Source organism: Cololabis saira, chromosome 10 (genome assembly GCF_033807715.1).
Source record: "Cololabis saira isolate AMF1-May2022 chromosome 10, fColSai1.1, whole genome shotgun sequence".
NCBI lineage: Eukaryota > Metazoa > Chordata > Actinopteri > Beloniformes > Belonidae > Cololabis > Cololabis saira.
Window position 1 is genome coordinate 21022956 of NC_084596.1, and position 23397 is coordinate 21046352.

The window sequence follows — 23397 nt, forward strand, 5'->3', positions numbered from 1 at the left end:
ATATGATACAAACGAATTTGAACCTTTCTTGGAGTTAACCCTGGGCTGAAAGTGATTTGTGGAGCTGCCTCTAGTGTTATGGTGGTGAACATCTTTTACATTTTGAAAGTATTTAGACAATAACCAATTTCAGGCTCTTCTGCAGTTCAGTGACCTTCCCTGTCAACGCACAGTTTTTCTTCAGTTTTTAATAGTTTTGTGACTCGACTTAGCTGCAGGCTGCACTCCCCACCAACAGATGGCGGTAAAAGCACCTGGTTGCAGCAAAAGGCGGGAAGAAGCGTAGAAGAAGAAGCCGCGGAGACGGAGACGACAATGACGAAGAAGAAACAGGGCGTCCATTTTGTTCAGCCGCTCTGCAGAAACATCAACAGAAGAGGACAAAGAGCTGCGATGGACGGGTGAATACTCTGCACACACCACACACTACCCGGGCTCTTTCCGTGCAGCCGTTCGTGCACGCTTCATTTTATAGTGTAAAACGGTGCCAACTCGTGTTAAATCCGCAATATTGTAGTTTACTGGTAACGTGACATTAGCCATCGTGCTCCTGTCTGGAGCCCAGACACAGAAACTGTGTCTCGGCTTTGCGTGGCCACGTTTATTCGGAGGAGACGGTGCTTCCCACCAATATTCACCCTAAATCATCTTAACTGAATGAATGCCATAATTTCAAAGTAAAGGTTTCAGCTCGGTTGGGCTTGCCCTTTTTCTAAAATGAACAATGACTGCAGATACCAGGCTGGGTGTAGTTAACACAATATACGCACATACAAGACTGGAATGCGTGTTTTTGTCTTTATTTTTTTATTTTTGAACGGGTACTTTTGGGAGGTGAAAGATGTTGGTTCGCCTCGTTTGTAATACACATTTGACAGTCGGCGTGATGCGAGCACCTGTCAGGTGAAACGGGCGTGTTGGTCCTTTGTCAAGGCTGATTTATGGTTCCGCGTTACACCGACGCAGAGCCTACGGCGTAGGGTGCGCGTCGCCGCGTGACCTACGCCGTACCCTTCGCCGTAGGTTTTGCGTCGATTTAACGCTGAACCATAATTCAGGCTTCACGCAGGATGAACAGTCTTCTAGCGACGCACATGTGTCCCAATCCTTTATCACGCTGCTTCTAATATACCGTATTTTCTCGACTATAAGCCGCATCCGCTCTATTTTTGAAAAAATAATAAAAAAAGATATACAAGCCGCATCCGCTCTATTTAAAAAAGATATGCAAACCGCAGATATTTATGTTGTTAGATTAGATATTTACTACACAGAAGGATTTTGAACTGTAAATGATGTACATGTTTGTACCTAAATAGATCCTTTCCTAATAGGGCTGGGCGATTTTGGACAAAAATAAAATCCCGATTTTTTTTTTTTTTTTTTCTCTGAAAACCCGATTTCGATTTATTTGGGTAAAACTACAAAAGACAATGGAATTAATTGTTTCAAATATTTTATCAAACAAATTTCCCTATTGGGAATGAAGTGCAATTGAAAGATACTGTAAATCCTCCTTGAGTTTAGTAAAGTGACAACATTTACAATTTTCTTGACCAAACAAAGATGACTAGACAAGCTCTGTCTGTAGTGCAGCCAGCTGCAAGAAAGGAAAATCGATTTTCCAATTTTCCTTTTTTTTAACATCGTCTTGATTATAAAATCTGATTTAGATTTAAAATCGATTAATCGCACAGCCCTATTTCCTAACAGTGTCTTTTAACACGGCAGCAACTTTGCTGATTAAAACGGGACAGAACCAAGAGAAAATAACCGGTATTTATTTATCTGTTTGAAATCTGCTTCTATCTGCTAAAGAAGAAGTAGCGTATTCTTCTTTGAATTTATTTTGTCTTAGTTTTGATTCTAATTCCGGTTAGAGCACCCCGAGCGGTGGAAGAAAAATCCACAGAATAGTCGCCTTATAGCTTATACAAAGAATAAAACCTTTGTATAAGCTGCATGGTTGAAAACCTATGAAAAAAGTAGCGGCTTATAGTCCAGAAAATACAGTATATGTGGATTTTACAGGAAAAAAATAACGTATTCTCCTAGTAACAGAAAATGTTGTATGCTTTTTTTGACTGTAGAGGTGCAGTGGACCAGATGCGGTGTCTAACGCAATAATAATAATTGACAAAGTGCAGCTTATTCAGAAAGATAGACTTCAGAAGTTACGACACAATAACGACCACCAGGCTCACAGGAGCCTCCACTGCGTTTTAAATAGGCGGCAATAATAATCTTGTTACATTTCAAAAGTAATTGTGAAGTGGAAATCATTAATCAGATGTCCAACTCATTTTTTTTCTTGTCTTCCTACATTTATTACCCAGGTGGTTTGCACATGGAGCCATATAAATAGTTATAAGTCATCTGCAGTTGCTTTATACTTTCATACTAAATACTTAGTTTAAAAAAAAATAAAAGTACTATAACGCATTTGTTATAATTGAGTACCAAAGTACTATACTATTGTGTAATTTCTAACTCAGAGATGTAAATGAAAAAATTGGATTTGTTTGGTTCAGTATTTGCAAGCAGTATTATTTGATGCTTGGGTTTTACATATGGCAGTGTGGCTTGAATTAACCACAAGTAATGAATGAAAGCTGCATTTGTTCATGTATTATAATGTGATTAAGATCAAGAAGAACAAACGTCTTGTCTTTATGTTATAATGTGATTAGGAAGTTGCAGACTCTCGGTTCTCCTTCTTACTTGGATGAAAACAGCTTGTTGTTGAAACATCTCTGCGGCAGAAAAAGTGAATTTTAGATGAAAACAAAAGTAAAAATCTATTTAAACTTCTCTGGTATATGGGCTTGTTTTAAAGTTTTAGAGTCTCCTGTTCTGTAGGGTTGTATCTAAATGTTTATGTAACCTACAAAATAACAATATTCACAGCACAGGTGTTTAAAAATTAATTGGCAAGACAATACATTAGTTTTACTCAGCAGTACTTTACATTTTTTTGCGGGGCTTTAATGATATCGTACAATGATACAGTGCTGAGAAAATGTTACATTTTTACTGCTAACATATTCCTTACCCCTTTTCTCCTTTTGCAGTGATGTTGCAGTTGGTGTGAAGGTAAACAGCATTTTATTTTTAACGTAATACCTTGTCCTTTATGACTCTGAATAAGCGCTGCACTGTATCAACTCCAATTGCCAATACTGATATTTAAATGCTAAGATCCTTGACAGTGATCTCTTCAGTTTTATGTTTTAGCAAGTTAACGCAGAAGTCGTTCACATAGTTTGTCTGGCCACTATAGGAAAAAATAGTCTACAATAATTCAGTACATTTATATCCGTGTGATCATGTGTTATTTTGTTTTACAAAGTTAAGCCCGATTCCTACAAGCTTTTGTGCAGATCAAAGATAATCGGTTACTATTGGGTATATCTGTAAATCCCAGGTATCAGTATTGAGTAGGTGCATCCCTAATCTCTATCTGTATTTTTGACTTAGCTGTAGAGTTTACATCAGGTTTTAGTTGTGTAATGAAATGCTAAACTCCCTTTTTTATAATTCCAGAGAGGCTCAGATGAGCTGAACATGTACAGTAGCAGCCCCAGCTCCATGACCGGTAAGTTCAGTCAAAACTACATTAGAATGGGATTGACAGATATGAAGCAGTTTATGTAAACATCTTATTTTTTGGTGGACGGAGTGAGGATTAGAAGATCGAAAATCTGATTGTGGTGATATGTGAACTTGGGTAGAATCACATGTGGCAGAGACTGTCTGGGATTTGGAAAAGTGCAAGAATACAAGTTTGAAATATTCACTCTTTTTGTGAAGGGAGAATAATTACAAGATTACTGTAGATTACACATTTAATATTGTTATTGTTCTGCCAGATGGTAGCAGCAAGAAAGAAAAAGGTCCCAATATGTTTAAATAGGAGGGAAATATGTTACCCTTTTTTTTTTTTTCTCAAAACAGGAATGAATTCAAAATATGGTGTGAAATATTAATATGAAGTAGTTATTCAAGTATATTCATCATTGTTTCATTACTTTTTAAGAATGGCTGCAGCCCTTTGATTGGGCTTTTCCATAGTACCTACTCGGCTTGGCTCAACTCTGTTTTAATTGTGTGATAGTACCGGTTAGTGCCCCCTTTGTTCGCACCTTCTTGGGCGGGGTTCTAACCAAGCTGAGTCAGGCTGCAAATGCAACGTCACCAATCTGCAGGCCACTGATTGACCAGAGTAACGTCTCGCAACTCCTTCACACCCGTCATATTTAAAACTCTGCAACAGTGACCGTGTTATTGTGAGGTCCACGCGTTTCTGTGGCTCGAGGCCGACGACTGCATCCAGACGGGGGCTCGAACGGGCAATTTGCTACGGGAACGAGGCCCCGCCCACATTAAGGTGGTACTGAACAGTAATAGGGCTAGTCGAAAACTGAATAATAGAAAAGGGGAATCAGTCAATTATTGAATATTAGACTGTGTTGTTTTGTACAAAAATGTATTTTTCCCACACCTTGAAAGTAATCCTGTCTAGTGTCAGTTGACGCTTTATGTCTGGGAAACTAACCTGGGCAGCAGCTGGCACCTAGTGTCCTTGGTGAATTCTTGCTGATTTGTTTTTCCTTTTTTTCCTATTTTGGGTATTTCTAATGGAGAACTGCCTATACGATATCTTTGATAGAGCTGGGTATCATCACTGACCTCCCGATACGATTCCGATACACTAGGTCCCAAGACGATACGATTTACGATTCGATACGATATCGATATTCTGGTTACAATAAGGGAATAACGTGATCCTTCCACGCGCCACGTCCGGCCAGAGAAAACCCACCCTGCCTGGTGAAAAGAAGCAGCCTGCTCACTCCTCAAGTAAGGAGGAGACTTGAGCTCTGTGCAGGGCCTCCCGGGGTTGGTAGATGGAGCAATGCCCAGGACTGACTTAGGTAGGAGCACTGGGTGATAAAATGGGGGGAAAAAATCGGGATTTAAATTTTTTTTTCTTTTTTCTTTTTTTTTTTTTTAATTGATACTTGGATTTATGTATCGATAATCGTTCCTACACATGCATATCGATAAAATATCGATATATCGATATTTTTAACCCACCCCTAATCTTTAATAATAGCAGTTACCCCTCCCAATAAAGACTTGTGAGAAACCCTGTTGAATTATAACAAATCCTGGTTCGGTATTTGTGTTTCCATGTTCAGCAAACGGCAGTGACAGTAAGAAACAGCGCCTGGATGAGTCTCCTCCCTCCAGAGTCCTCCACATCAGAAAGCTGCCCAATGAAGTGACGGAGACTGAGGTCATTGCTCTAGGACTGCCGTTTGGAAAGGTCACCAATATATTGATGCTGAAGGGAAAAAACCAGGTAAACTCTTTTCCATCAGTAATACTGGGTCTACCAGTGTTAAGCTTGACTGAATAATGAGCTTCTGAACCTCAGTGTTTTGGAAATCATTTCTTATTCTTCACAAGCTGAACATAACTGAACATAACTCTTCCAGGCATTTCTAGAGTTGGGTACAGAGGAAGCTGCCATCACTATGGTCAACTACTACACTGCAGTCACGCCACAGGTCTGAAATATGTCTGTCTGTCTGTCTGTTCGACTTATTTACATTTTCCCTTCTAGTTGTCGGACATTGTGGCTGACTTTTCTTAATGCTGTGTTTAGGTCAGAAACTCTCCTGTGTTTATCCAGTATTCTAACCATAAGGAACTGAAAACGGATTCGGCTCTGAACCAGGTACAGTTTTACACCAAACACTTTAATTCAACTAGCCAAGATAAGACTGGTGTATATGGTGGTTTCTCTATAGCTTGTTTCTTAGATTATTTTCTCTCCACCCAGAGAGCCCAGGCGGTGCTGCAGGCAGTGTCAGCAGTGCAGGAGGGAGGCTCCCCATCCTCCGACCCGGGAGTTTTGGAGCTGGCCCCACCCCCAAGCCCAGTCCTCCGAATTATCATTGACAACTTGTTTTATCCCGTAACACTGGATGTTTTACAACAGGTCTCAACTCTACAAACAACTTCAACTGTAGTTTGACCAATATGGTTCTGATTTATATAGATTTCAAAAGTGATTTTTAGATGGGCATAAAGCAAATAAGGAGTATGAATGTTCAGTCTTTTTTAGGTCTTACTTTTAGCCTCTCATAAGCCATTTATGAAAAACTGCATTTGTTCATATATTATAATGTGATTAAGATCAAGAAAAACAAACTTATTGTCTTTATGTTTTTAATGTGATTAGGAAGTTGCAGAATTGGTTCTCTGTCTTACTTGGAAGGAAAACTGTTTGTTGTTGAAACGTGTCTGGCAGGGAAAAAGTGAATTTTAGATAAACAAAAGTTAAGTCTTTGTCTGACTTAAATGGGGATTTTTATTTTTTTTTCTCTTTGATTTCTCAGATCTTCAGCAAGTTTGGGACTGTGATGAAGATCATAACCTTTACTAAGAATAACCAATTTCAGGCTCTTCTGCAGTTCAGTGACCCTGTCAACGCACAGCAAGCCAAACTGGTAAGATCATACACACATGAAATCTATAACTAATATATCAGAAAGTTCTACAAATTACAACAAGAGTAATGCTTTGTTGATGTTAGTTTTCAAAAAAAAGCTTTGTGTCTGTGGTATGGTAGTGTTTTGGATCAGCATATGTCTGGTACCAAAGTATGCTGAGGAAATCGTACCACAATTCTTTCGCTATGATAAAAGGCAGCATCATAAACTGACAGTTAAAGAAGATGCTACTGTATAACGAACGTAAAAAGTCATGCAACATTATGTTTCTGCTAACTCGGAACAAGATTTGTCGTTTATGATGTTAACACAAGATGCAAAAAGTTTCATGTAGGTACTTGGAGATAACCACCTCTGTTACCCACTTCTTAGGCAAAGACGTGCAGTCTATCTGCAGTGTTACTAAATATGGGATTTTGAAAATCTAATCAGAACTCTTCACCAGAGATATCAAAGAGTCCACTCAGCAATCTAAAATGTAGCCCTTTTTCACACAGAAGTTACACCATGTAGACTAAGAAAAAGCTGTCCTTGTTTAAAGGAGAATCCTAGAGTTAAAACAACCTCAAGTCTTTTATTAAGTCGTAAACTGGGTAAACTTTCTAAGGAGAATCAAAGCAGTTTTGACTTGAAACAAAACATGTTTGTGGTGAAATGTCAATGTCAGCCCTTGAGGCCATGAACCTACATTCAGTCCAGTTCTTTATCTGTGTCATGCAAACTATTGAGAAACAATGCGAAAGGAGGAAAGTTCATGGCCTCTGCTTTTCACAGATGTTTATGGTGAATTAACATTTCTCATCTGACAAACCACTGTGATGATGAACATTGTGTTAATTGTTGGATTTTTAGTTTTCCTCTTCTTATAAAGCAATTAACATTTAAAAACACTTTGTCCTTATTGTGTTCCTTCTACTTCAGTCTTTGGATGGCCAGAACATCTATAACTCATGCTGTACACTGCGGATAGACTTCAGTAAACTGGTCAACCTCAATGTCAAATACAACAATGATAAGAGTCGTGATTACACCAGACCTGACCTCCCTACAGGAGACGGAGAGTCAACCAACAAGGATCACTCTTTATTGGGTAAATTTGTAACTGTTCGTCTGTGTGTAGCAGTCATTCATATGTTCATCCACGGTAACCATTATTTTTTACTGTTGTGTTCTTGGTGTCATTTATATACTATTAACAACGTTCTCAAGGGTAGTATGTTAACAATGGTGCAGCTCAGTCTTGAGTCAACCAGGAAGTGACTAATGGCAGGAAAGGCATGCCATTTTCTTAAGGCACCAATAGCTTTTCACCCATTTTCTTTATCTGTAATAATTCAATTCAAGCACAATCTATTGAGTTGAGGAGCAATCAATTTGGATTGTGCAGCAGAGCGGAGGAGTAAAAACCTTAGCATGTTTTCTGTGCACAATTGAGGCTATTTCCGTAGAAAGGGATCCAAAATCTATTAGCACAGCTTAAAGGGGACCTATTATGAAAAACAAGTTTTTTCTTGCTTTAACATATATAAAGTGGTCTCTGCTGTTACCTAACACTCCGTTAGGGAACACCGGAGCCACTGGAGCTGCTCACCGGTCCGGGGGTCCGGTACTCCGGAGCTAAGCTAAATACTTAGCCCATGCAAAGATCATACTTGTAAAAAAATATATAAATAACAAAAAAATAACGTCACTTACCGCTGACTCGTGTGCAGTTGCCGGGTCCGTACTGCTGGTACGGATCTTTTTATGAGGGTAAATGTCGATGCAAAACCTAATTTTTACTGTCCCCTCGTTGTGGAAACAGCCACCGCTTCTAAACAATGGCGGAGCTCCAGCCGGCTGAGCTGGTTGTGGGCGTGGTTTCAGCAGCGGAGGCCGAACCTCTGCGTCTATGGTGACGTCACCATAGGCGCAGAATCTGAACGGCTCGTAGAAGTCACATGACACTGGAAGACTCAGCCGGGCAGGGTGTACAGACCCTGCAGAATTTGGTTGCCAAATTCCTTCTGTGTTGGCAGGATGAGGGGAGACCACTTTATATATGTTAAAACAAGAAAAAACGTGTTTTTCATAATAGGTCCCCTTTAATAAAGCTGATTGGTACTGGAATATATATATAATATCCCCAAAAATATATATATTTTTTAAGTGTAAATCACTTATAAAAATAGATGAGTTAAAAAAATAATAGATTAAATCAAAATAAGCATTAGGTGGCAAACTGATAAGTAGTGTGATGGAAGTCTCCAAAACAATAGATGCACGGCTGTGCCTGTAACTTGGCAACAAGTGATGGGATGAGCATCAGCGTTGTGGAGGTGGCTCTTCACAACAGTGTGCCCAGTACCACGCTGTCAGCTGAGGAGGCCCTGCGAGCAGCCCTATCCCACTTCTACTCGTCCATCCAAAGGCTGTCTGCACAGTCCAAAATATGCCTAGAGTAGGTGCTGGACTCCAGGATGTGCTCCTGCTAGAACTACGGTATACTGCTTTGCTGATCCAACGGATCTCCTACTCCAAATGGCGATCAATGGGGGGAAAAAAAATAAATAAATTTTCTCTCCTCTTCAACTCAACTGGATTGGGGATCTTATTAAAGTTGTTAGTTGATAATCAAAGAGCTCCTAATGTTAATAACTTCCTCATAAGCATGACTACTCACAGTAACTATTTAAAAAAAAAAAAAAAAAAAAAGTGTTTGAATTACAAGTAAAAACATTGAAGCACATTCATCCAAAGAAGCCCCGTTATCAGACAGTGGAAACTGTAGAAATTCAAGAACATGCAAAGAGAAACACAATTTAACTGGAGCCAGTGCAACACGCTGACGCTAGAACCCCATTTGAAAACAATTAAAGAAATAATCTTATAAATTAGTATTATTGTTTTCTAACCGATCCTCTGTTGGTGTTGGTAGGGTTCTGTCTGATGGCAAACATCCTTGCAAAGCTGCATCAGCGAACCATCTACACCATCTAGCTCATAAACATATTCATTTTCTTCTCATAGTTAGTTATATAATACAAATCACCCGTTTATACCGGATTAGAGTGAAGAATACTGTCTCTTCTATTTCTCCCTCGTTCATGTTATTGGGGTGCTATTATTGGTAATTATTATTGGATCTGATGCATAGAAGCTCATAGGTCCAGAACCATATACATAATCCATAAGACTGGAAATAGATTGTAGGTGTGGGGTTTTTTCAGTCTATTGTTGAGGCCTGTGATCGATGATTTAAAGATATAAACCATGCAGGAATTTGTCAGTTATTCATGCCATATGATTAACTATCTTAACTCTGACATAGACTAAACTTTCCTCTTCTTTAGCTCTCCAACTTTCTTCTCTCAATTTTTTGTCACCCCCCATGCTGGCTCCTGGTTATAATTGTTTTCACAAAAAAGATGTATTGGAATCCCAACCACTCTTAAATTGTTGATTTACATCAGAAGAACCATGTTTTTTATCAGTTAATTTTATGTGTAGTCTACAGAGACTCAACTGCTTATTTGATTACACTCAGTTATTCTTTGAATAACTTTGCTCTGTTTATCCATTCCGAATATTAACTGTTGTATGGTCATATAGTTACTTTGTGTTAGATACGTAACTATATGGACTTTTTATGTTTGTAGGTTTATTTCTGTTCTTCAAAGAAAACGAGTTCCCTGTTGAAATAAATTGAAAATGTTTTCTTTTTGTTATTTGTTTAGTGTTTACATAGATGGTTTGCCATGTGATTAACAAACATTGAGAATCCCTTTAGTAAACCACTAACTACTTTGCCCTGTTCACCACCATGAGCTTGACTCCTCATGACTCATTTGTTGCCGTGGCAGCAGGAGAGAAGTCAGCATCCACCTCCGCTGCCACCAACACGTTTCACTGCTGCATTTCACTTAATCTTTGCCCGTCTTTCTCTAACTTGCAGTGAGCTCAAAAGAATGCGCAGCTTTCCAATAATGTGGCGTTCTGTTTGTTAAATTACACATAGAGGGAGGACTTTATTTCCACACGTTATTTGTCCCTGTGTAACCTGGTTGTATAGCCTAGGTTTAGCTGGTTTTAATGTTCGAATATTTGTAGTATTTAGTGCTAGATTTGCAATGTATTTTTGTGGTGTAAATGTAGTTGTCGTTGTCTCATAGGTACCCCATCTGGAGCGCTAGCTTCCTACTCTAGTGGAGGAAGTTATTCATCATCTCTCTCCCTCTCGCAGGGTGGAGGTACTTTCTTTTTTCTCAATTTTGTTATCTCACCCTGTGTCGTTTTTATTTTTATCCATATCTTATGATATCTTGTATGATTATGAAGTTGTGGTATCACAAGTGCTCGTCTTCATAGTATTTCTGTTCATTGCTTTTCTTGTGCAGCACTGCATCGTCAACCCTGACAAGTCTCTTTTTTTTTTAAATCTGCTTTCTGATAGGAGCCATCAGTCCTCTGAGTGCTGCAGCCGCAGCAGCCGCAGCTGCGGGCCGTGTTGCTCTGTCGGGGTCTGGAGTGTCCGGGGTCCTGTTGGCTTCCAACCTAAATGAAGAGGTACACTAACTACAAGCACTCTTCACTCTAAGCCTGCATTTCCAATCTCTACTTTAAATCACTCATTTCAAACATTAGATGGTGTTGAATGATCTTTTTATTTTATGATTATTTTGTTGTGTGGGTGTGTGTGAGGGCGTGTGGTTGTTTGTGTACTACGTCCATTTTACTTCTGGCTTTACTTTTAAATTAATCTTTACCAATGTGAAGTCTGTGTAGTGTAATTGACAGATTACATTTCACTCTTTGACTACGGGTCTCCTTTAAATCATCAAAATAGTTATTTTTGTGTGGATTATATTCCTGCAACCCCTCACATGATTATTGTGTATGTACAATAAGGTGCAGAGGTATTCGGGCAATGACAGAGTTTCTATGATTTTTTGTCTTCATACACCACCACCATAGATTTAAAACAAGTATACTCTTTAATAACAAAATGTTATTAAAGTGTATACTCTGAGCTTTAGTTAATTATTGGAGCTACCAATATGAAATATAAGGATATCTCAATGCAAAGGAGGCAATCTTAAAAAGTGCTAGTGGTATCTAATTATAAATCAATCTGAAAACCTAGTTACATAGTTACATAGTTATGCATACATTTTACCTGATAAATAAAATGTTCACTCCCCTAACAGTTGTCCTGAATGTGAAAAATAGCTATGGAGCCCATAACCGTTTTTGCACCAGGCTGTTTATTTCTGCTGTCTAGTTGGACATTTTAACGTGGTGGTCAATGGAGATGGACAATGGAGCTGTTGTTGCAGCTGAAGCAATGTTTTCCTGCTACCATTTATCGTGGCTAAATTCCAAATTGAAATCATGTTAAAGACACATTCAGTGCAGTTAAATTTAAAATCAATCTAAAAATAAAACTGGTTACAACATCAATAGAAATGAAAAAGCTCCAGGGAAGGTGTGTTTATCATTCACAAAATCTACAGTCAAGCAACAGCTTAATGAATTTAAATACAGAGGATTAACAAGCTGCAAGCCACTGGCAGCATTCAGGGACATTCAGGGAAAGCCATATTCACCTGTTAAAAAACATAAATGAAACCAAGATAAATTTGTTACACAGGGAGGAAATTCAGACTTTGGTGTTGTCCATGAACTCAAGATTTCAGGAATTTGTCTCAGTTTAAATTAATTGCCATGGTGTAAAACTGCAAAAATCATAAAAACTCTTGTAATTGTCCAAATACATCTGGACATAACTGCACATCATATACTCTGTGCATAACATGCAAACATCAGTCTTGAATATGGCAAGCTCAGAAATGTACCTGGTTTTCAGTTTTAATTGTTTAAAGAACTTACTCAGTCATTTCGATGAGCAGTGTTAGACTGGACTCAGAAGCCGTGTGTTCCTGGACATGACAACAATGTTTTAATAATTTCTCTGTGCTGTCACTGTAGGTTTCCTTGTCAGTTTCCAAACTCTTGCGTATTTTCATCTACTTTGAACAGTTAAAAGTTTTGTTCCTTTTTGTCTCGCTCAGTACTGACAGCCAGTCTACTTCCATGTGAATTTATCATACAACTAACAGTTTTTAGTGTTCATTTAAAAACTGTAAATGTGCAATTGCTCTTTTGTCTATATATCTATCTATGTATAAGCCTTGTAATGAAGGCTATATGCAGCATCTTTTCTTCTATGTTCCATCTCTGTTGGTTTCCTTCTCTCTCTCTCTCTTACTCCCTGGTGAGATGGTAAAGTCACGGTGGAAGTTATGTTCTGGTTCTTTGATGGCGCGCCTGGTGACCAGTATTGGTATTTGCTTCAGACCAGTGTTTTGCATGACTATACTAAAGTTTTCAGTGAGCAACAAGGAGAAGAAAAAAAACAGAAGTCAGAATTATCTGTTCTCGTCAGTTATTGGCAACTGTCTTGCTGTTTAAGCAACAGCTGAGCTTTTTCAACAAAGTAAGTGTTGGTGGCAATTGAAACATGACTGCTGCTGCTGAGTCCAGCTCAACTGAACACCTAAGTTGGAGTTTTATGAATGAATTATGAACTGAAAAATGTATGTGATAGCAAGAAACTATTATCAAGGGGTAAAACATGTGCCAACAGCTGCAAAATTCAGTACAATTACTGAATAACAATTTCAATATAATCTGTTTAGCCATTGTTGTGCTTTATGGCACTTTTTTTTTTAAGTATATTCCAATTGTTATGCCTTGTTTATTCAAAACTTTTGTGGCAGTAGGGAATGAGATACTGAAAACTAGGGATGCAACCATTAGTCGACGTTGTCAACAACAATCAATGAAGTCACCTTGCTTCCTATCTCCACTGAGAGTAGCACACGCACAATAGAGTACAGTGCAAAGTCATCAATATGGCGACACCATATGCAACCCCACGGCGGCTGGCAGCAAAGTTCATTGAAAGGAGGATTTTTGAAATAAAGTGTCCATCTATCTTGTCTTTTATTTTTAATTAGTACGTCATTTAAACAACCTCATGCAAAATGTAAAAGCTGAGAGCTAAATAAGAGCCATTTAATAATTATGAGATTCATAATTATCGGATTAGTCAACTCATTGTTTCAGGATAGTTGTTAGTGCAGCCCTACTGCAGAAACTGCACTTATCTTGGTATGTGATTATAAACTACAAAATCTAAACTGTAGTTATCTTTCAACTGAATTTTGAGCTGGCTCTGAAGTGTGAACTTGCCCAACAATGCCGAAGAGTATATTTTGAAAATGGTTTAGTTGGTAGGTGGTTGAATGTTGTGTGGCCTGTCCTCATTTGTGAGTGATTAATTGATTAATCCAGCGTTCCTCAGTCTAGGTGCTACCCTGCATGTTTACGACGTGCCAGCCAAGCTGCGCTGTGATGTGGTCAGGCACCATTTCCCCTAACACCACACCCTCTCCCAGTTCCCCTGGACTCACATTATTTCTTGTTTGTTGATGTTTCATCACAACGTTACATTAAGAGCCCCTTTGTTTACTCGAGAAACATGTGGTCTTAAACAATCTGAACACTAGAGAGAACAACACAGAAAATATCACACGCTTCTGACTACATGGCCTTTTTTAGTTTTTCTGATTAGGTTCAACATTTTAACATATTACTGGATAATACCATTATGTTTAAATGATTGTCACAAGCATTAATGTGTTGCATTCACACCTCTTCTGCATGCATATATGCAACTGTTCTATGCCCAAACACAGCACACCTTACCCGACCACACCAGAGACCAGGAATCGTGCTGTGCTTTAGCACGGGTCGGCGCACTCAGACTAGCCGCACAAACCAGACTTTAGATCGTTTGGACATGATACAGACTAGAGTGCACCTTAGATGTTGCCCTGCTCCAACACCTGTGTCCAGACTTGGATAACAACTTGATAGTAATCCATTTATTTGAAACTTTTTTCTTGGACCTAGATTGAGGATCCCAGGATTAATTCCTAAGAGGTGTTTAATTTTGTTGTTTGTTTTGTTTTTTGTTTTTAAATCTACACGTATTCAACGTTTCCTGTCTGTCATCAAGTGGAAAGACTGGACATTTTGAGGCCACATTAGACCATTTCCATTCTATGCACACATCCCTTTTCAAGTTGTAGAAATCCCAAAGTAAGATGTTTTTACCACTAATTACCAAAGTAATGTATTAGGACCAAGTGCCACCTAAATCATTTTAACATGTGTATTTGTTTGTGATGTTTCTCTTTGTGGTCTCTGGTCTTTCAGCTGCTAGAACTTAAAAACCAGTAATGGGTTGTTTTAGGATGGAGAACAGCTTGTTTTAATTTAAAAAGTTTGTCTTCTATGTTTGGAAAGACTTTGGAAACCTCAAGTCTCCAGTGAATTTTAAGGATGGAAATCTGCCTGGCACAGAGTCCGGTAGCTCTGAAAGCAGTCAGAACCGGGATGAAAAGCTCAGGGCCAGTCAGTGAACAGTTGATTCATGCATCTCTGTTTTTGTGTCAACATCTGATGCTTAAATTTGCAGGACCCGTGGAGTAGTGAACATCCTGCTGTCCTAAAAGAATGTTGACACATTAATTTGCATTGATATTAATGGTTTTGCAAATCTTCTCTGTTTGAAGTGTTTGTAAAAGAAAGAGAGTCATTTATTTTTGCATAATTGTCAGTCTGATCAGCTAGTCGTGGACAGTCGTCCTTTCACCCTAACCCTCAGCCATCTGTCTCCCTTTGGTTTGATATCTCCCGCTGCTCATTCCTTCATTCAAAGAATTTTTGTTATATTTGTTGGCGACTTTTTATTTAAATTTTATAAAAGGACCTACCATCACTGATGAATTCATCCAGCTGTGTGTGTGTTTGTGTGTGCGAGTGAGAGAGAGAGCGAGCGCTTTTGGATCGAACCAGTAATCATTCAGACTCCGTTGATGTTCCACTGATGCTCTGTTTACTGACCTCTGCTTTGGTTTTTGTCCTCTCCTCCTTTCTCCCCTCCCTGCCTTTCTTCCCTCCTATGCTCGTCCCATTATGCATTTTTTTTCCTTTCCATTCTACCCCCCTTATGGCCATATATTCTTTAATGTAACACACTTCTCTTAAAAACACCCCCACCCTCCATGTGCCCTCACACCCCCCTTTTATTTTGTTTTTGACATTTTTCTCTTTACTTTTCTTAATCCGGTGTAAACACGTCTTTGCTGTTTTAACCCCCCTCCCCCTCCCAAACCACCTCCTTATGCCTTTCATCTTTGCTCAATTCCTCATCATCATGGAAACAACCACCTCCCCCCTCGTCCAACGCTGGGCGGTCTGATCTCTACCTTCGTCTCTCCTCTTCCTCCTCCTCTGCTCCTCCTCTTCCTGTCCTCTGCTCTGCGGTCTCTCTCTCTAAAGATGGTCACGCCTCAAAGTCTCTTTACCCTCTTCGGTATGTTCAACCTCTACTATTCTATCTGTATATCTCTCTCTGTTAATCCAGTTTTGTTCACTTCAGTGATGTCGTGAGCACTCTGTTCTTCTGTATCAGCCTGTTTTTCCAAGCTCTTCTCTATTATATTGGACAATGCACATTTCAAATCTATTCCTCAGAGTATTTAGTTTTTTTCTGGTAGTTTACCTCTTATATGTTGTCAATACTTCAAGGCAACAGACAAAGATCAAGCCTGGTTCATCGTCTCTATATTTGGCCCTCCGTTAAAGCTACATCACACTGAGATTTCACTTTGACCGGAGCTACAACAAACATTACACCGTAAAATGTTTAAAAGGTGATCCTTAATCTGACCACCACCTTAATCGCACTGTTGATCGCTTATCTTGTCCTAATTATCCCTGCAGCTCATACTGACTAATGGCTTGACACTTTTCTAATGTCTTGTGACGTCTAAAGTGTATTTGTGGTTAAATTGAATGCTTGATGGAGCAAGTTGGTATCTTCCAAAGTAAAAGATTTGCTTTGCAATAACCTCTTTTGTTTACCTGGACAACAAGTCTACACTTTTGTCACATCTTGATTTCTTTTATCTGTGTTGGTGTATTAAGGAAATATTGTCCAAATACTCCTGGACTTAACTGTACATTTTTTGGTTTCTTATCTTTCTTATCTAACACCGTTACAGTTTGGATTATCTGCCACCCAGCCATCTAAACTGGATCAGTTTTAGAAAATGTAGGCTAACTTTTTAGATGGTTCAAGTGGTTATAAGGCCTTAATAAAACTCAGATTTTTGATCATCTTTCTGCATTACATGTTTCTGTCTGCAGCATGTTCTGTTAGGTTAGTGCATTTGGTTGAGTAAGTGTCTTCTTTTTTCCCTGCTCTGTCCTACATTTCACCTAATCAAGCTGAATCCTGCAATCGTGCAAAACTTAAACCTGCCGTTCAGTTTAAGCTGTGGCTCGGTGCTAAAGTTTAGGCAAGGTGTCGCAATGTTAATAGACTCAGTTACAAAGCAGCATTTGATTGCGTTTCTATTGGAAGTCAAATGGGAAGAGTCCATCTTTTCTTTTCATTTGTCTTTCTAGCACTAACTTTATTCCTTCCATCCTTCACACCTCTCCTTTTTTATCTTGGTCGGCTCCATCTCTCCTGCTCTGCCTGTTCTATCCTCCTCATGCTCTCCTCCAACCTGCTCTCTCTTTCCTCCTCCTCTCTGTCTCTCTCTCTCTCTCTGTCTATTTTTCTCTCTTTCTCTCCTTAAAGGAGTCTATGGTGATGTCCAGAGGGTGAAGATCCTCTACAACAAAAAGGACAGTGCCCTTATCCAACTATCTGATGGTAACCAGGCTCAGCTTGGTGAGTTCTGCATGGCTTCATTGTCTCCAAATTAACTGAAATGATCATTTAACTTGTGGCATGAAGAGGTGGTGTGTCCACCCAGAGGTGCAGGTTTGTCTGGGTCAACACTGACCCAAGCATAGTTTGATGGAAATGGCCGTACTCTGGAATTGCTCCACCTGCAAGCTCCTGACTCTGTGTTTTTCTTACCTGTAGCGATGAGCCACCTAAATGGTCAAAAGGTGTTTGGTAAAGTGATGAGAGTGACATTGTCAAAACATCAAACCGTGGCCTTGCCAAGAGAAGGGTTGGATGACCAACTGCTGACTAAAGGTAAGCGATTACAATGTCCTTGAAGGAAGCACGTCTCTAAATTGGATTTTGTGGATGCTGCTAATTATCTTTAAGGGCCAGTCCCAATCCACCCTCTACTCCTACTTTTCAGCCCTACCCCTAAATTTTGCGCGTTCCTGTGAGGGTAGTGGTGTCCCAATTCCTCTTTTCATCTAGGGGTAGTGGGTATGAATCTAGCCCTTAAAAGCTAGGGATTTCAGATGCTGACTTCACGACCGATGGCCTGAGAAAATATCCCAGAATGCTTTACGTCATCATTTGCAGACTGAATCAAACAAAAAAAACATGGCGGACATGTCTTATTTTTTAGTGAATAAAATCAATATTTTGAGTTAGTTTCTGCATAAAAATGCGTTTTGATTACATTTCTAGCGAGAAATATATATTTTACTTTCATAATATTCACGGTGAATGTACATAATCACTCGCTTGCCCGTTGTTGCAAAGTCTTTTCAGATCTCGCCAGAATAAAGGCTGATTTATGGTTCAGCGTTACACCAACGCAGAGCCTACGGCGTAGGTTGCGCGTCGCCGCGCAACCTACGCCGTAGGCTCTGCGTCGATTTAACGCGGAACCATAAATCAGCTCCCGAGCCTCTTCAGCCTCTTCCCATCCCCCGAAAACATCGGAGCAAATTTCTTAACAGGCGTTATTTGGATAAACTGAGCCCAGGTTGGTTGGATCAGGTTGGATTACGGTTACCCTTACGCCTGGAAAAAATATTAAAACTTAATAAAGTGGCATATTAACAGCGCTACAGCGGAAATTAAAACAGCTTCTAGCTCTGGGTTTAGCTCTGGGCTTCCTGATATGGTGTGACGTATGTGCAAACGTAACTACGCAGTCGCTTACGTACCCGAACATAAACCACGCAGTGACGTAGCAAGTGGTGTCCCAATCCCTAGGGAAGATTACAAGGGCCCTACGCCTGTGGCTTCATTTTCAGGGCTAGTGGTCGTGAGTAGGGTGTGTATTGGGATTGGCCCTAATTCTAGTCAAGAAAGAAGGGAGTGAATAACAGGAAGGGAAAAAATTAGAGGAAGCTGGATGCTCGAATGTGTATTATTGAGCAAAAGATATAGTAAACAAGTCAATATCATGTTCTTCCTCTGAACAAGCCTCAGCTGCTGGCTAGCCTCTCTGAAACCCTGATCCACCTGTGGGACCAACAGAAGAGTTAAATTTTCTGATTAGCACGTGAAGGGTGGCTTGATGAGTGTTTTAAATGTGTTCACTGAACCATAAACCAGCTGAGGCCAAAGGCTGGATCAGTGTTTAATGTCAGCGAGAGCCAGCTGGTCGGTGGGTCCCCGTCAGCAATCAGTCAATATGTCAACAGGAATCACTATATGGTGTATTTATTCATTTATTCATTTATTTGTTTGTTTGCACTGTCAATGTGCAACTTAATGGTAACAAACACTCACTGAGGATTTGCTTCTTCACAGTTAAAAGATGTAAGTGAAGGTCCAAAATAAAGACGAATAACAGAACAACCCACATAGTGGAGGAGGGAAGAATATCAGCCAAGCTTTACGTAACGTTAAACTTGGCAAAAGTTTTGAACAAACAGTATGTGCAACGCCTCCTGAGCTTGAGTTTGCAGAATATTTTTATTCTTAATGATGCTGAAGCCCCCGTCAATCTCAGGTTCTGATGTTGTACATAAAAGAATTCAATAATTCTTCAGATTACATTCATGCTGTCTTTCTAAAGACTGTAAATAACATCCGTTAAATGGGCCCTTGTTTAACTAATATTGATGTTAAAAGCATAAATGAATAATAATGTGGGCTGGGTCGGTCTTGCCACCTCAGACCCAGCCAGTCCTAACCAGATGCACAGTGAGAGAAAACAGGAGAAAAATAACTATCTCTGCCAACAACTATGCTACAACAAGCACAGACAATTAATTTTGTCATTTCAGAAAAAACTCATCAGCTTACTTTAGAGCAAAAGTAGCAAATAACGAGAGCTTTCATAAAAAACTAGTGGACTCAGAAGTTCAATATTTGTTTTTCAAGAAGACTGAAAATGGCAAGTTTTCTGCAAAAGTGATATTCAAATACAGATACTTAAATGTATTCATTTAATTAGTTTCTGTCCATCCCTGGAGATCAGGTTATTGATTCAGCCACTGAAAAATGTTCTGACGTATGTTTTGAGTGATTGCCCATCTGTAACCATAGCAACAGCTTCTGATTTTGAATCCACAGTAGACCTTTTCCTGTTCAATGGGTAATCAATGGCCCAAAACTTTTCATAAAACAGCCTTTGATTCAACCTTCTAATAATAATAATAAAACTATGAAAATTAAGCATACTTAATGTCAAACGGCTATAACTCCTAAACCGTTGAGTTAATTTGGGTGTAAATACTCAAATCAAAGCTGATGAGCCGACTTCTCCATGTACAGGAGTGCAACTACAGTGTCGTTTTAAAATCTGTTATAAATTCTGTTGACATTCAGATATTTCCTGGTCATTCTGCATTTGTACAGTAGCTTTTACAATCCAGAGGTGATTTAAAAAGCTCTAGTGTTCCTCAGCTTCGACAGAGGCAGGATTATGCCTAAATTGTTTGTTTTTTTTTGACAGATTTTTCTGGCTCTCCACTCCATCGCTTCAAGAAGCCCGGCTCCAAAAACTTCCAGAACATCTTTCCTCCGTCAGCAACTCTTCACCTCTCCAACATCCGGTAGCACATTCATGACACACATATTTTCCAATAGATTGATCTATTTTGTTCCCTACATTTTTCTCAAGTGTTTGTTTTTGCATGTTCAGGGATGGAGTCGGAGAGGAAGATCTCCGCCTTCTTTTCTCTAACAGTGGAGGATCAGTCAAGGCTTTCAAGTTCTTCCAGTAAGAAAACCTCAACATATAATGTGTTTTTGTTTTATTTTAGTGTTTCTGACTCTTGAAATAGTGAATGCTACTTCAGCTCAGCTCACACCTCTGCTGTCTCTCCTCCAGAGACCGGAAGATGGCTTTGATCCAGATGTCATCGGTAGAGGAAGCGATCCAGGCTCTTATGGACCTTCACAACTACGACATGGGAGGGAATCACCATCTTAAAGTTTCCTTTTCAAAGTCTACCATCTAATCCTCCCACCCAGCTCCTGTTGACATCTGTGAAATGCAAAGAAGCCACTGCCCTCGGTGCCCTCTGTTCAAAATTCTCTGTGAATAGTTTTCAGTTTAAAATAATGACGTTTCAAATTCTACCACGTGTTTTGTTTTTGGACCAGTAGAAGGAGTAGGTGACTCAGTACCAGCCTCGTAGACAGTTCTCCTCTGACCTGAACATGAGAGCAGCCAAACACCAGCTCAATATGTCATTTACCCCCAGTAGAAGTACAAATGTACTGTGTCAGTCCACAACAGCAACCCAGCTGAGTATGCTTACAGAAGAAAATACGGTCTGGTGTTAAAATACTCCCAGATAATTTTAAACTGCGTCATTTCTTGGTGCAAATTGCTGTTGTGAAGTTTCATATTGCTCTACCCGAATGTTGGCTGTCTGTGTGGCAGCTTCTGTCACTCCGACTCTCTTTTGAGACTTGAGGTCCTCTACATATATCAGTATTAACCTCTACTTTGTCACCAATGACCTGACTCCTCTTAATTATTTAAGGATATCTGATCAATGGGCTATTCAGTTTCTGACTTGGATTGGAGGTGCGCTGGTTTGATCTCTTAAATCTCACCGTGTTCATTTACACACTTGGGTTTGTGGGAAAGCCAACCTCACACATGCATTGGGGTCTACATGTTATCACTAGTGTAAATATAGTGGCTGACAAAGAAATGTTTGCACCTCTGGTGAAATGAGTGTCACTGTGGATGATAAACCAGGTAAGAGGATGAGCTGATTTCCAGAAAAAGCGTTAGGTACAAAATGCAGCCTCATTTCTTCAATACTTTAGCCAAGCGTTTATTTATTCTATTGGTTTACCTTTTTATGTTTATTTTTTCCCCACAAACACGCTGAACAACACAAACTTACCGTCTTTGCACTGCAATGAGGACACACTTTCACATCTAAGTCTTTGAATTGCTTTTGGGAGGTTTTTATTTGATCTTTCTCCAGGAGACTTCTCGTCCTCAGATAATGAGCTTTCTTGCTCTTCTGAGAGATGTGCAAGTTGGAGAAATGTGAGTGCCATGTTAAAGCTCATGTATCCCTGGTGTAGTTTCAGGAATATTTAGGATCATTATCCGGCTTCAAGCACCGCCCCGTATTCCCCCTCAACTTTTAAAACACGATAGATACTCGAGGTGCCAGACTTTTGGAAACATAAGAGCTCAAAACTTTTTCATTGTGTTTTTTTTTTTTTTTTAAAACACGATAATACTCTGTCATAAGAGCTCAAAACTTTAGCATTAGCTTTTTTTTTTCTGAAGTTGCACAAAACAGTACTAATCTTGCTTAAGAACAAAGTTAAACTTTTGTCTTGATGTCTTTTGGAGATGGGCTCATCCTCTACTTTCTGAAGTGTCCAAAAGAAAAATCTCTGAAAAAGCATTTCCTGTCCCTGGTTACCAACGCAAAACGAAAACATTTTGCACCTGTACCTGTAAATTCTGCGGCACTACACAAAATACCATCCATAAAACACCAAAATGTAACTAAATGATAGTCTGGAGTACTTTAGAAACCCTCAAAAGAAGATGTGATGCATTGTCTAACAGTTTCTAAATTACATGTAAAACCATCTTGCAGTTGTTCCCAACAGAGCCTGTTAAAATCCTGTCCCGCTCATCTGAACACCAACAGTCAGGGGTCGCCATGGACACACACAGGATGCATGCTAATGCCGTCTGTTTAAACAAGGTTTCAAACATGTGATTCTGGTCTTGGTCTCTGGTTTTGGGAGACCCGTTGGGACCACATGTGCCTTTAGTCTGTGATCTGATTTTATTGTTGATACTTTTGTGTCTTTAAACAGATTGCTTTACCGGTAACGTTTGCTGATCTCGTGTTGTAAACCAGTAAGAACAGATGATTTTATTTTTTACTGACTTGGAAATAAGAAGCAGCAGCAGCTGACCTCGCTTTTCCAGTCACACATACGAGCGCTTTTCTCAAGCAGGCGTATGCAGGAGGCTGGTCAAACGTCTCAGCTGAGGCCGCTTCCAGAGTCGGTCTTTATTTCTGTTGGTTTTCTGTTTTTGTAGTTGCAAACCTTATTTTTGGACATTTAATTTTTCCTGTAATTGTTGTACATGTTCCACATGGTTTCAGTTTTTTTCGTGACAAGATTGCAGACTAGCAAAAATTAAATGCGTCTTTTCTACAAATGGAAGCAAGTAAAGTGTTTGTTGTTGTGTATGGATGATTTCAAGCCTTTGCTCATCTGTATCTTATCTGTAATAAACTTCTTACTCTGTTCAGTTGTTTCTCGCTTCTCCCGTCTCCAGTTTCCTCTTTCTCTCTTTGCTGTCCTGTCGGTTCTGGTGTCTGGGTTCAGTAGAAAAATGTTTATCTGCTTATTATTTTTACCTTGAGCATCACCACACCAAAGGAAAATATATTTAAATGAACCAGTGGAGTTTGATTGCTGGTTGGGCTTCAAACAGGCTCTTGCTGAACCTCTGGATCAGACCGGCTCAACATCCGTCCATTTTCTAGACCCGTTTAATCCTGTACAGGCTCACGGGGGTCTGGCCTGCTCAACATGGGGGGTTTGGATCGTTCCTCTGTACCGCTGCAGCTCAGACATTTGAATATCTGGTGCGAACTT

At 39.5% G+C, this 23397-nt stretch overlaps 1 protein-coding gene across 1 annotated transcript; it reads left to right on the plus strand.

The window, feature by feature from the left end:
• The first annotated feature begins 277 nt into the window (after window positions 1–277).
• LOC133452588 (polypyrimidine tract-binding protein 2-like) lies at window positions 278–23047 on the plus strand. The gene is made up of 17 exons (XM_061732001.1): window positions 278–401; window positions 3072–3093; window positions 3544–3595; window positions 5202–5365; window positions 5502–5573; window positions 5672–5743; window positions 5849–6007; window positions 6408–6518; window positions 7443–7611; window positions 10673–10750; window positions 10954–11066; window positions 15912–15945; window positions 17221–17313; window positions 17512–17628; window positions 20249–20348; window positions 20438–20515; window positions 20627–23047. The coding sequence occupies exons 1-17, from the start codon at window positions 316–318 to the stop codon at window positions 20754–20756; spliced, it is 1650 nt and encodes a 549-aa protein (XP_061587985.1). The 5' UTR covers window positions 278–315; the 3' UTR covers window positions 20757–23047.
• The last annotated feature ends 350 nt before the right edge of the window (window positions 23048–23397 follow it).